The sequence below is a fragment of the Phyllopteryx taeniolatus genome, chromosome 3 (assembly GCF_024500385.1).
Source record: "Phyllopteryx taeniolatus isolate TA_2022b chromosome 3, UOR_Ptae_1.2, whole genome shotgun sequence".
NCBI lineage: Eukaryota > Metazoa > Chordata > Actinopteri > Syngnathiformes > Syngnathidae > Phyllopteryx > Phyllopteryx taeniolatus.
The window spans coordinates 13,259,596-13,273,304 of NC_084504.1; the positions used below are offsets into that span (position 1 = coordinate 13,259,596).

Sequence of the window (13,709 nt, forward strand, 5' to 3'; positions counted from 1 at the left end):
ACTGTTGACATAACAAATACGTGTGCTCTCACAAGTGGGTCTTCTACATGGAGGCAACCAATCAGAGGATAGGGGGCGAGCTTAGCCAAATATGGAAAAGCAGATACAATGCTGGTTCACCCAGATGTAGCTATCAGAGAGGCCTTTTCTGGACACTTTTCTGGACTTTTCTGACAATACCAAAATTGACAATTTTATACTAAGTACATGTTAGAGAATCACACTATGGAGGTCTAAATTGACAAAATATGGGATCTTTAAGCCAACACATGTCCAGGCCTGTCTAAAGTTTGCCACTGACCGTCTGGATGATCCAGAAGAGGATTGGATTGGGAGAATGTCATGTGGTCAGATGAGACCAAAATAGAACTTTTTAGTATAAGCTCCACTTTGCCGTGTTTGGAAGAAGAAGAATATGAGTAGCATCCCAAGAACACCATATCCACTGTGAAGTATGGGGCTGGAAACATCATGCTTTGAGGCTGCTTTTCTGCAAAGGGGACAGGATGACTGATCGGTATTAAGGAGCGGATGAATCGGGCCATGTATCGTGAGATTGTGGGAAAAAACCTCCTTCCCTCTGTAAGAGCATTGAACATGGAACGTGACTGGGTCTTCCAGCATGACAATGACCCGAAACACACAGCCCGGGAAACTAAGGAGTGGCCCCTAAGAAGAATTTCAAGGTCCTAGAGTAGCCTAAGTAGTCTCCAGACCTCAACCTAATAGACCATCTGTGGAGGGAGTTGAAAGTCCGTGTTGACCAACGAGAGCCCCAAAACATGACAGATCGAGAGAAAATCTGCTTGGAAAAGTGGGACAAAATACCTGCTACTGTGTGTGCAAACCTTGTCAAGAACTACAGGAAACGTTTTAACTCGGTAATTGCAAGCAAAGGTTTTATTACAAAGTATTGAGTTAAACTTTTTGATTGTCCGAATATCTATTTTCTGCAAGAATATACAAATAAATTGTTTATAAATCCTACAAGGTAATTAATTTCCTGATTTTTTCCCCCCCACATTCTGTCTTTCAAAGATAAAGTGTTCCTTTGATGAAGATTACAGACCTCTCTAATCTTTTTAAGGGGAGCAACTTGCACAATCAGTGGCTTTCCAAATACTATTTTTCCCACTGTGTATAATTGGATACACTACAAAGACAAGATGTTTAAAATTCAAAATGATAAACTTTGTTTTTTTTTTTACTCATTTTTAATTTGATACTTGCAACACTTAATTTTATACCTGCAACTGGGACAGGGACATGGTTGCCATTGTGTTATATTTTTAACAACACCCAACAAGCATTGGGGAACTGAGGACACTAATTGTTGAAGTTTGGTAGGTGGAATTCTTACTACTTGCTTGATGTACAACTTCAATCACTCAACAGTCCGGGTTCTCCGTTGTTGTATTTTGCACTTCAGAATGCGCTACACATTTTCAGTAGGAGACAGGTTTGGAATGTTGGCAAAACAGTCTAGTACTCACACTCTTTTGCTACAAAGCCATGCTTTTGTAACAGGTGCAGAATACAGTTTGGCATTTTCTCGCTGGAATAAGCAGGGAGGTCCCTGAAAAAGATGACGCTTGGATGGCAGCATATTTTGCTCTAAAACCTGTGTGTACCTTTCAGCTTTAATGGTGATTTCACAGATGTGCAAGTTACCATTGCCATGGGTACTAACACACCTCCATACCATCACAGATGCTGGCTTTTGAACTTTGCCCTGATCACTTTCCTCTTTGGCCTGGAGGACACGATGTCAATTATTTCCAAAAACAATTTGTAATGTGGACTCGTGAGCCCGCAGCACTTTGTATTAGTCCCAGAGAAGCTGGGCTCCTTTTATACTCAATAATGACACTCACCTGTTTTCAATGAACATGTTCATCTGTGGTATGTTCCAAAAAGGTGATTTTTGAGCATTCTTCAACTTTCCCAGTCTTTTTTTGCCCCTGTCCCAGCTTTTTTGGAACATGTTACAGGCATCAAATTCAAAATGAATATTTGCAAAAAAATGCAAAGTTTGAATATTGAATAGCTTGTCTTTGTAGTGCATTCAAATATAGGTTGAAAAGAAATTGCAAAACATTGTGTTCGGTTTTTATGTTTTACACGTCCCAACTTCATTGCAATTGAGATTTGTACATTTTCTCAGTTGAAATTAATTAAAATGGCATTAATTGTTATGAATGGAGTAGATTGTTAAACAAAGTAATTTGTTGAGAATTGGTGAGATTGGGAGTACGTGACGGACCTGATACACATATTCCATTGCTCAATTTTTTTGTCACTTCCCTCGAGCGAGCGTATCTGAAGCTTACTCAAAATTCAAATATCAGCTTGCAACACAAAGCAAAACGATCACGTCTCGTTACTCGAAAAACTCGTAAGTTGGGGCACTGATGAGGTACCACTATACACTAAACACGAGTCCTTGACCTGGTCCACATAGCATTCAAGACAGTGGGTGCGTGTTGGTGTACGAGCAGCATCTGGGCCCGGACTTCCCGTGGGATCTTTTCTCTCTGGTGGTGGAGTACGACCATCCGGGCCCGTCACCGTGGGCGACCGTCTGCAAGGAGAGGAGAGTGCAGCACCTCACCTTTGATACCGTCCTCCCTGGCGGAGGTCAGCATGTGTGACTCGATCTGCCTTTTCTTCGGTGGACCAGAAGGTGATTTTGTTTTTAAAACTCCCACAGCTGAGGTGGCGCGCGAGGATACCCTGGTGGACAAGGTGGCGTATGTGTTGTTGGTAACTGAGTCGCTCCTCAACTGTGTATTGCTGCTGCAGGCGCTGGAGTCCATGTAAGTGCTGCTGATGGTAGAAAAAAAATAGAAGCTATGGAATATATCCAAAGTCACTGATGGTGTGGTGGTAGATTTGCCTGACCCACCCAGAGGTGGGTAGGAATGTGCTACATTTACTCCATTACATTTACTCAAGTAACATTTTGGATAAATTGTACCATCCATTCTCCATTCCCAACACTGCTTATCCTGGTTAGGGTCACGGGCGCTGGAGCCTATCCCAGCTGGCTTCGGACGAAAGGCGGACTACACCCTGAACTGGTCACCAGTCAGTCGCAGGGCACATATAGACACGGACAACCATCCACACTCACATTCACACCGTCACTGATTGGGAACTGAACCCATGCTGGCCACACCAAAGTCAGGCGAGTGCACCACTAACACTATCAGTAACTTAAATTGTACCAGAGTAATTTTAACAAAGCATGCTTTTTACTTTTACTCGAGTATTTATGTGAAGAAACGGTACTTTTACTCCGTTATAATAATCTACATGCCGTTCACTACTAGACTTTATACCGATCTGATCGGCTTGATTGGTATCGTCCGATAATTAGCATTTTTTGCTGATCGGCTTTAATGTCATAATTCAATGACGTCAATGATCGAATCATGCTCTAAAGTTTCGGTGTGTGTGAAGTAATTTAATTACAATAATTTAATTACAGTAAGTTAGCACGTCACTGTTCTGCATGAAAGACATCAACACAGAATTGTGGGGAGGGGGTGTCAAAGCGGCAACCAGCAATTTCTCAACTTTAGAGGCACAGTGGTGCCTTGATATACGAGTTTAATTTATCCTCTGACCACTCTTGTAACTCAAAACACTCATATCGCAAATCATCTATCCCATTTAAGTGAATGGAAATGCCCTTAATCTGTTCCATTCTCCCATAAAAACCAAGAATGTTTGTAATGTGTTTTTCAATAAGAAAAATAGCACTCTCACTCACCTCTGAAGGCACCACTGTATTTTCCTAGCTATGTGATTGTAAGTAATTGTTTTCAGCACAATAAGGCCGAAGATGTGAATGTCAGGTGTGAAGATCCTTTCACACAGCTGTTTTTTTCCTATTTGAAACTTCCCCGACAAGGTGGAACACTCGTCAGGCAACTTTCCGGTGTTGAAGTACTTCAAACCCGGATGCCTGCATCACGGAATACCTTTACACAGAGACGGCATTTTGCTGATGTTTTTGCAGGTTTAACATAACGCTGCTGGCAAGGAGCCACTGTCCGACCCTGCAGAGGCTGGGCGGCACCAATAACTACTCTGTCATCACGGTGGATGAGAGCACTGTCATTGTTGTTCAGGTAGACAAACACGCCACCTACTGAACTCCTACAGTATTGCAACCTACCTACCTACTTTTTGTGTGTAAAGGAGCAGGACGAGCTTTGTGAGATGCAAGCCTGCGAGGTGATTGTGATGAGGCTCACCGCTCTGTCGCTGCAGTATAACTACTGTTGGATCATACTGCACTGCCCCGACGGCAAGGGCGGAGGGTCAGTTCTACTCTGGTTGATATCTTGCTTTACTATGTTAGCATAGGAACTGTTTCAATGTTAGGATTTGAGCTCATTAGTTCTTATTCAAAACAGGATCAAGCAACATGTGAAAAGGGGATAACTTATCACTCAGCTTGCTACCTTGCTTTCATTAACTGCTAGCATTTGATCTTATCACTTCTCATTAGAAATTTTACCTGGCAACTGGAGAATATTGGAGAACTCTTATCACTTAATCATAATGCTGGTTGCTATCTTTCTGTATGTTAGGGTAGCAACTGCTAGCATGATAGCATTTGGGAACTATTTCTCATTAGAAAATAATGTAATACTCTATTCAATAAATTTTAGCATTAGGCCTGTCACGATACCAATTTTTCTAAGACGATATATTTTCCCAAAACTATCACGGTGAACAATGTTGTTTTTTTAAGGCCTCTGAAATCATGAAAAATAAGGCCTGACCTTATTATGTTTTTGTTATTTATTACATTTTATTTTTTGCTTTTAAATCCATCCATCCATTTGCCGTACCGCTTATCCTCACAAGGGTCGCGGGCGGGCTGAAGCCTATCCCAGCTATCTTCGAGCGAGAGGCGGGGTACACCCTGAATTGGTCGCATGCCAATCGCAGGGCACATGAAAAAACAACCATTCGCACGAACGGGCAATTTAGAGTCTTCAGTTAACCTACCATGCATGTTTTTGGGATGTGGGAGGAAACCGGAGTGCCCGGAGAAAACCCACGCAGGCACGGGGAAAACATGCAAACTCCACACAGGCGGGGCCGGGATTTGAACCTGAGAACTGTGAGGCAGATGTGCTAACCAGTCGCTCACCGTGATGCCGCTTTTAAATCATCCATCCATCAATCCATTTTCTGAGCCGCTTCTCCTCACTAGGGTCGCAGGCGTGCTGAAGCCTATCCCAGCTAACATCGGGCAGGAAGCGGAGTACACCCTGAACCGGTTGCCAGCCAATCGCAGGGCACATACAAACAAACAACCAGTCGCAGTCACATTCACACCTACGGGCAATTTAGAGTCGTCAGTTAACCTACCATGCTTGTTTTTTGGGATGTGGGAGGAAACCGGAGTGCCCGGAGAAAACCCGCACAGGCACGGGGAGAACATGCAAACTCCACACAGGCGGGGCCGGGGATTGAACCCCGGTCATCAGAACTGTGAGGCAGACGCTCTAACCAGTCGGCCACCGATTGATTATTGATTCTCTCAAATTGTTTTTCTTTACTCTGTGATATGGATCCCCCTGGGTCTGAAATAAAGAATAAAGCCTTCTATTCAATTATAATCGGTTTAGAAGCCAAAAAGGAATGAAAATGCTCCATATAAACACCTCAATCAGAATTAACAGGCCAAATCTGAATGGAATTCCTTTTGCCAAACCGATCAGAACTAAATTTGTATATTTGTATACAGTATGTATAACGTCATTCAGAATATTCAGAATAGAGCCGGGAAAAGCTTTGTGCGCGCATGCTTCGTCTCGACGTAAATGCACGGTGACGTCATCATTTACGCACAGTGTAAATATGGTGGCTCCCGACAGAGCTCGTATGCGACGGAGATCTTATTTTTAACTCCTTGTAATTTCTTTAGCAAGCGTTTTTTAAATAAACGTATAAAAACAATCCCAACTACTGTGCTGAATAGATGACGTACCTCCATCTTGATAGATAACATCTATCAATGACGTGCACATGTCTTACGGCTATGGATCACGTCACTTAAACAGTTGACCAGAGATCTTCAATAGGAATGATTTCAATCAGAATGACAAAAAGTCTCCATGTTAAACCGGGTGGTTGGTCCGCTGAAGACGAGCCCTTCGCCTGTCAAACAAATATGCATTGACGTTCGCTGTGGTCAACTATTGGCTGAATAATGTGTGCCATTGAGGTTTTGCTTAATAAACAGTTAACATTCCCTTGTTTGTGTTAATTGGGGACTAACACACACAACTCGGAGAGGCACTGACGTTATAAACGACTTTGCCGCAGTGAAGGAAGCTGTTTAGCTCCTTAACTCGCTAGCTCACAGGCTATCTCGTTAGCTTGCGAACACAACAAACAGTTAACTTTCTCTGAAGTGTTTCTGTTGTGTAAATCTGTCTCCACTGCTCTAGAGTCCAGTGGCGGTGTGCTTTACACCACTGCATCCGACACTTTGCATTGCACTTGGTGATGTTTGGATGCACCTGCTTGGCCATGGAAACCCATTCCATGAAGCTCTCTGCGAACTGTTCTTGAGCTAATCTGAAGGTCACATGAAGTTTGGAGGTCTGTAGCGATTGACTCTGCAGAAAGTTGGCGACCTCTTTGCACTATGCGCCTCAGCATCTCCGCTCTGTCAGTTTACGTGGCCTACCACTTTGTGGCTGAGTTGCTGTCGTTCCCAAATGCTTCCAAGTTCTTATAATACAGCTGGCGGTCGACTGTGGAAATTTCACGACTGGACTTGTTGCACAGGTGGCATCCTGGAATTCACTGAGATCCTGAGAACGACCGATTCTTTGACGATGTTTGTGAAAACAGTCTGCATGCCGAGGTCCTTGATTTTATACACCTGTGGCCATGGAAGTGATTGGAACACCTGAATCCAATTATTTGGATGGGTGAGCAAATACTTTTGGCTATATTGTGTATCTAAAGACAGATTTCTTTAAGGTTTTATGGACTGATGAATTGAGAGTGACCTTTATGGACCAGATGGAAGGGCCCGTGGCTGGATCACTAATGGGCCCAGAGCTCCACTTCAACTCAAGACGCCAACAAAGTGGAGGTGGGATACTGGTATGGGCTGGTATCATTAAAGAGGAGCCGGTTGGACCTTTTTGGGTTGAAGATGGGCTCGGAACGAACTCCCAAACATACTGTCAGTTTTTAGAAGACATTTTCTTCAGGCAGGTACAGGAAGAAGTCTGTATCTTTCATAAAGACAATGATTTTTATGCAGGAAAATGGTCCATCACATGCATCCAAGTACTCCTTCAGCAAAAGCTTGAAAGATGAAAAACTGATGACATGGTCCCCTTCCTCACCTGATCTGAACCCAATTGAGACCTTGTGGGCAGTTCTTAAAAGGGAGATATACAGTGAATGAAAACAGTTCACCTCTTGGAATAATGTCTGGGAGGCTGTGGTTTCTGCTGCACAAAAACTTGATCAACTACAAATAAAAAAAACTGACAAGAATCCATGGATGGAAAGCTTATCACCGTTATTGAAAAGAAAGGTGGCTATATTGGTCACTGATTTGTTTTGAAACAAACTGCATCAATTTCTATTGCAAAGTTTTGAGTTGTTTATAATTCTGATTTAAACAAATGAAAATAAAAAAGTGAGATGGGAAAATGTGTTTTTCGTTTAGGTGTGAAATAATTCTGCACACCAATAATTGCCTAATAATTGTCTCCTAAGAAAGCCTAAACCTCACTTTTACTTTCTTAAACATTTTTGTTTGAGGTTTTATTAACATTTTGAATTAACCTAATGCACTGTGATTGGTGATTAATACAAATAATCCTCATAAATGCGAATTGCCAAATAATTCTGTACAAGCTGTACAGACCATCACAGCAACGTTTAAAGGTACGTTTGGATAAACTTTGAAACTTTAAAACATTTAAGATTTTTCTATATTTATGTAGAATAAATTTGTACTGTACTGAGTGTTTTTAGGCCACGAAAAGTGCTTCAAATGAAGACAAATGGCTTTAATGGATGACCCCCTCCCACCTATTAGTCCATTAAATCGAGGTTCCACTGTACTATAATTCATCTTTTTTTCCCCCCATTTTTCAAAGTCTCATATCGTACATTTCTGCCAGAACCCTTCCTATGTTGCCAACCTTCCATTTCCTACAACCAATCAAACAAAAAAAAAAGCCCAAAAGCAAAATCCTTCCCCGATCAGATTTACAAATGTCACGTTAATTGTATTGTGCAGGTTCTCTAGTGAAGCCTTCAGCAACTTGGTGGTGGTCTACTCGTCACTGGTGCTCTTCGGCATGACGCTTGAGGACCTGGATGTCAAGGTACAAAGATGAGGGTGAAGCGATTATGTATGAAATACGAATTGTGCTTAATTAAAAAGGAAACGATGAGTTGGAAGCGGCGCCTGCGTCACTTCCGGGTTATCGTAATTTGAAATTACAGCGTTAGAAATCAAGCTATTTGATATATATGAGGGGAAGCATGTCAATTTTTACAGGTTTAACTTTAGGCAAAATGACCACAAACCTTTTTAATCAGTCTCTTATCGGAAGGTGGCTACACTTTAGAAACTTTGAGTTCTAGACTTTCCAGAGGTTTCGTTCTGAACCCAAACACACACACAATCATTGCAAGTGGTGAATTTTATAGAAAATTTAATAATCAAAGGGGTTTCTACAGATTAGAACACAGACAAACACAAAACAAACAAGGTACAGACGAACAATGGCAAAGGAAGGGATTTGTGACGTGAGATTAGCAGAATGGGCGTGTAGTGAATGCATATTGCTGAGGATTCCTGTTCTTGTTCATTTAAACCCAAATATGCACTAATCTGTACTTTTAGTAGACCGCAATGTTGGATTTACGTGTTTGGAACACGGTTGAGGCAGGCGAGTCGGGCTCCAGAGTGTTCGGCCGGCCCGGTCCGCACCGGGAATAGGTGGATTCGACGGAAGGGAGGAAGGAAAAAAGGAGGAAAAACAGAAGGCCAACGAGTTCCCAGGCAGGACGTCGCTCGGGTGTCTCTGTTTCCCAGACGTTCGTTGCGTCCGCCTCCGTTCCCTCGGACTGAGCTCGGGCCCCCAAGGTGGATAGCTCGGAATGCTTGCAGGAGGCTCTGTAGCCGGGGATCATCCGAAGCGACAAAAAGGGCGAATTTACCCCCATCTCCTCCGCTCTATCACCTTCGCATACACAGAGGGGCTGGACCGCCTTTTGGCGTTATTTTCCCATTTTAGGATTATTTTGTGGTTTAAAACCAGTGGAATAAAATATTATTTATTGGATTTAAGCTAACGAGACAATTTCCTCACCTTGCATTGTTCCACGCTCATCCTCTTTCATACCTGTAATCAATGTTTTAAAAAATGTTGTGTGGTGTGGAGAACGTGATTATTTTCCATGTGACATTTGTGGTGTGGGGTGGAACATTTCATCTGGTTCAGTTAACAACAGATTCGACGTTAGACATTCAAGATTGCAGCAATACAGTCACTTGTGGCATTGATGTAAAGTTCTTAAAATATTAACTCCCAGTCGAGTCACAGACTGTCTTATGAACCCATGTCTGTAGTGTCGCTCCGTCGCCCGTGGGTGTCGCTGTTGCCTGTTCCATCTCCCAAGTCGCAGTACTCAGCAGGGTGGAGGCGCCTTTGTCGGTGCAATCCTTCGACTGGCGGAAAGTTAATTAACTTAGCGTCCGGGGGCGAACTCAGAATCCTTGGGTCTCCGCTTTGAAGCGTCAGGCAGCAGTAATTCACTTAGCGTCGGCATGGCAAAGCAAATGTCTGCGTCTTGTTTTTGATTGTTCATGGCTGTTGATTCATTTAGCGTCTGCGTGTGAAGTTGCATCCCGCCAGCCTGTAATTGTCTACCTCGGCGGGGAGCGGCGGTAGTGCGAGGCTGGGGTGCAGGGTGGCGTGTCCGCTACAAGCGTGTCCATTTTGTATGGATTCTTCTGAAATATGAGAGTAGAAAGTTACTACTTATACGGCAGGTCTTGATTGCGTCGGAGGTGTTGGAAGTGGCCCGCTGGGTCAGCCGGATCTGCTTTCTCAACCTGATGTCCAGTGATCGCAATCCCGTCAGCTACCTGGAGCGAGACTGGCTGGCCGTCACGTCCTCACAGGTGAGCTCCACGCAACCTCTTCACCTTGGTCATGTGCTTACCCACACACACTTTGCCTTGTTTATCAGGAGGAGCAGCACCTATCAAACTTCCCCTGCGTCAACCCCCTGGTGGCTCAGCTCATGCTCAGGAGGGCGCCCTCATTGCCGTGGCTACTGACTGCCTCTCTGAAACAGCTGGAGGAGATGTTGCCAGAGGTACCGCGCAAGGTGCTGAAGGTAGACTCGCGGGACACTTCATTAGGTGCACCTGCACCATCCGAGGTGTCGTGTCAGAATAATTTGAATAATCTGCCGTATTGTAGTGTAGGAATGTACAGTAATCTCCGACATATTAGGGCTGCAGCTATCGAATATTTTAGTATTTGAGTATCCTACTAAACATTTTAGAGTAATCGAGTGTTATGATAAATTAGATTATTTTTTATTTTTAAAAGAGAAATTTAATGGACTTTATTTTTGTAATGTTTGCTTGGTTAAAGAGCAGTTATGAATACACAAGAAAAAATAAGCCATTTCACTTCACACTTGGTGACCAATTGTTTTTCTTTTTCAGATAATCAACTTTTTTTTCTTAAATTCACTTTGAGCAGTAAACTGTTTTTTCTTGTCTCTAAACATTTTCAGTGAGGCAATTTCAATCACAATTATAAATAAATTGTGTGTGTGTGTGTGTGTGTGCGTGTGCGTGCAGTGGAACCTTGATAAAAGGGACCCCGATATAACGGATATCGAATAAAACGGACTGTCGGGATTGAACAATGTATCCAAAAATAGTTTCCATATGTCACTTAAACTGCTGTTGGCAAGGTCTATTAGTTCCAGAATTGGCTATTGGAATTGGTATTTGACCCCCTATCAAAACATGACTTGGTACTTTGTGGAAATACGTCAGTCCCATTCTCTGCCACAGCGCCAGTAAACAATAGCGGTCAATTCTGGAACTAAAGGACTTTAAGTGACAAATGGGAACAATTTTTGAAGACATTGTTCAGTTCTGTACGTACATACATACAGTGGAGGAAATCATTATTTGATCCCTCACTGATCTTGTAAGTTTACCCACTGACAAAGACATGAGCAGTGCATACTGTAGTTTTTATTGTAGGTTTATTTTAACAGTGAGAGACTGAATATCTAAAAGAAAAAACAGAAAATCACATTTTAAAAAAGATAATCCATTTGCATTTCATTGACTGAAATAAGTATTTGATGAAGAAAGAATTCTGGCTCCCATAGAGTAGTCCTCTCAATTTAATAAAGTACTCCTAATCTAAACTCATTAGCTGTATGAAAGACACCTACTGTATCTCAACTTGTTCCCTGTATAAAGACACTTATCCACAGAATCAATCAATCAATCAGACACCAACCTCTCCATCATGGGCAAGACCAAAGAACTTTCTAAGGACATCAGGGACAAGACTATAGACCTGCACAAGGCTGGAATGGGCTACAAGGCCATTGGGAAGAGGCTGGGTGAGAAGGAGACAACTGCTGGTGCAATAATGAGAAATTGGAATAAACATAAAATGACTGTCAATCTCCGTCGTTCCTCACAAAATTCCAACTCTTGGGGTATCAATGATCATGAGAAAGGTTAGGGATCGGCCCAGAACTACACGGGAGGAGCTTGTTAATTATCTCAAGGTAGCTGGGACCACAGTCACCAAGAAAAATATTGGTAACACACTACACCATAATGGATTAACATCCTGCAGCACCTGTAAGGTCCCTCTGCTCAAGAAGACACACGTCCAGGCCCGTCTGAAGTTTGCCAATGAACATCTGAATGATAGGGAGAAGGTGATGTGGTCAGATGAGACAAAAACTGAGCTGTTTGGAATCAATTTGACTCGCTGTGTTTGGAGGGAGAGGAATTCAGACTATGACCCCAAGAACACCATCACCAGTGTCAAGCATGGAGGTGGAAGTATTATGCTTTGGCAGGGTTTCTCTGAAAAGGGGACAGAGGTCAACTTCACTGCATTGAGGGGAAAATCGTTGGAGCCTTGTACCGTGAAATCCTAGGTGACAACTTCCTTCTCTCAGCCAGAAAACTTAAAATGGGTCGTGGATTGGGCTTCCAGCATGACGATGACCCAAAGCACACAGCCAAGGAATTGAAAGAGTGGCTAAAGAATCACATTAAGGCCATGGAGTGGCCTAGCCAGTCTCCAGACCTAAATCCTATAGAAAATCTAAGGAGGGAGCTGAAGCTTCGAGTTGCCAAGGCACAGCCTCGAAACCTTAAGGATTTGGAGAGGATCTGCAAAGAGGAGCGGTCCAAAATTCCTCCTGAGATGTATGCAAACCTGGTGATCAACTACAAGAAACGTCTGACCTGTGTACTGGCCAACAAGGGGTTCTCCACCAAGTACCAAGTCATGTTTTGATAAGGGGTCAAATACTTATTTCCCTCAATGAATTGGGAAATAATTTTCATCTTTTGTTTTACATGATTTTCTAGATTTTATGTTCCCTGTTAAAATACACCTACCACTCAAATTATAGACGGCTCATGTCTTTGTCAGTGGGTAAACTTACAAAATCAGTGAGGCATAAAAGAATGATTTCCTCCACTGTACATACAAATAAAGTGGATAGAAAAGGCCTACACATCCCTATTCAAATGCCAGGTTTTGTTATATAAAAAAAAAAAATTGGATTAAGATAAATCATTTAAATACTTTTTCCACCATTAATGTCACCTACAACCTGTACAACTCAACTGAAAACAAATCTTTTAGAGAAAGGAAGTACAAACAAACAACTGAGATCATGTGGATGCACAAGTGTGCGCACCCTAGGGCTGGGTGATCTGGCAAAAAAATAAAATAAAAATAAAAAAGATCACGATTAATTTTTTTCATATCATCCGATCTCGATTATGACAATTTTTTTGAAAAAAACCTCTCTTAAATTATCGGTTTCAAAGCATCTGTACTGAAAACTAAAGAAGTTAGAGAGTAGTTCAACATTTTATTAACGCCTTTTGTTAACAACAATTCTCATCGTCAATATTTAAAACAGTAACCCCAACATAACATTGGCATACGAAGAAAATAAGGCAAACAAAACTGAAAAATATAAGAACAGTTTTCACTAAAATGCAGAAAAATATAACAGTCCACTAGTTTGAAGTACTGAGTATTTTTGGAGCTACAAGATACAAAATAAAAAAACTTCCCCCACGGGGATAATTTAAACACCTTGGATTGTAAACATTATGAATCTCCAGTAATGATGCTACATACCCTATTAACATTATTGCTACTTTCAAATGTTACACGATTGATCTGTTGCTTTGGTCTGGTGGCCTCACTGCTAACAGTGGCTATTTGCTAATGCTACTTGTGCTGTGCAGTGAATGACAGGCTGTACTGACTGCGCTCACATTTTGATTCTTTCCACAAATACTTCGGTGGTAAGTCTTCAAATGAATAAATACAGTCTTGCCTGGTTTTTAGGGGGCCAACATACCTTGCACATCAGCTAATTAATAGGATTGTTCC

The 13,709-nt window shown here is 42.2% G+C and overlaps 1 protein-coding gene across 5 annotated transcripts in view; it reads left to right on the plus strand.

The window, feature by feature from the left end:
• Nucleotides 1-13,709, plus strand: part of LOC133474883 (protein shortage in chiasmata 1 ortholog) — a 31,953-nt gene that overhangs the window by 14,875 nt on the left and 3,369 nt on the right. For 3 of the 5 annotated variants that reach the window (XM_061767002.1, XM_061767003.1, XM_061767007.1), the window contains 7 exons: nt 2,462-2,637; nt 2,711-2,816; nt 4,025-4,136; nt 4,207-4,328; nt 8,300-8,387; nt 10,064-10,195; nt 10,264-10,413. In XM_061767002.1, the coding sequence (XP_061622986.1) occupies nt 2,462-2,637; nt 2,711-2,816; nt 4,025-4,136; nt 4,207-4,328; nt 8,300-8,387; nt 10,064-10,195; nt 10,264-10,413 (886 nt within the window). The remainder of the gene's footprint in view (nt 1-2,461; nt 2,638-2,710; nt 2,817-4,024; nt 4,137-4,206; nt 4,329-8,299; nt 8,388-10,063; nt 10,196-10,263; nt 10,414-13,709) is intronic. The other 2 variants (XM_061767004.1, XM_061767006.1) reach the window with 2 other exon arrangements.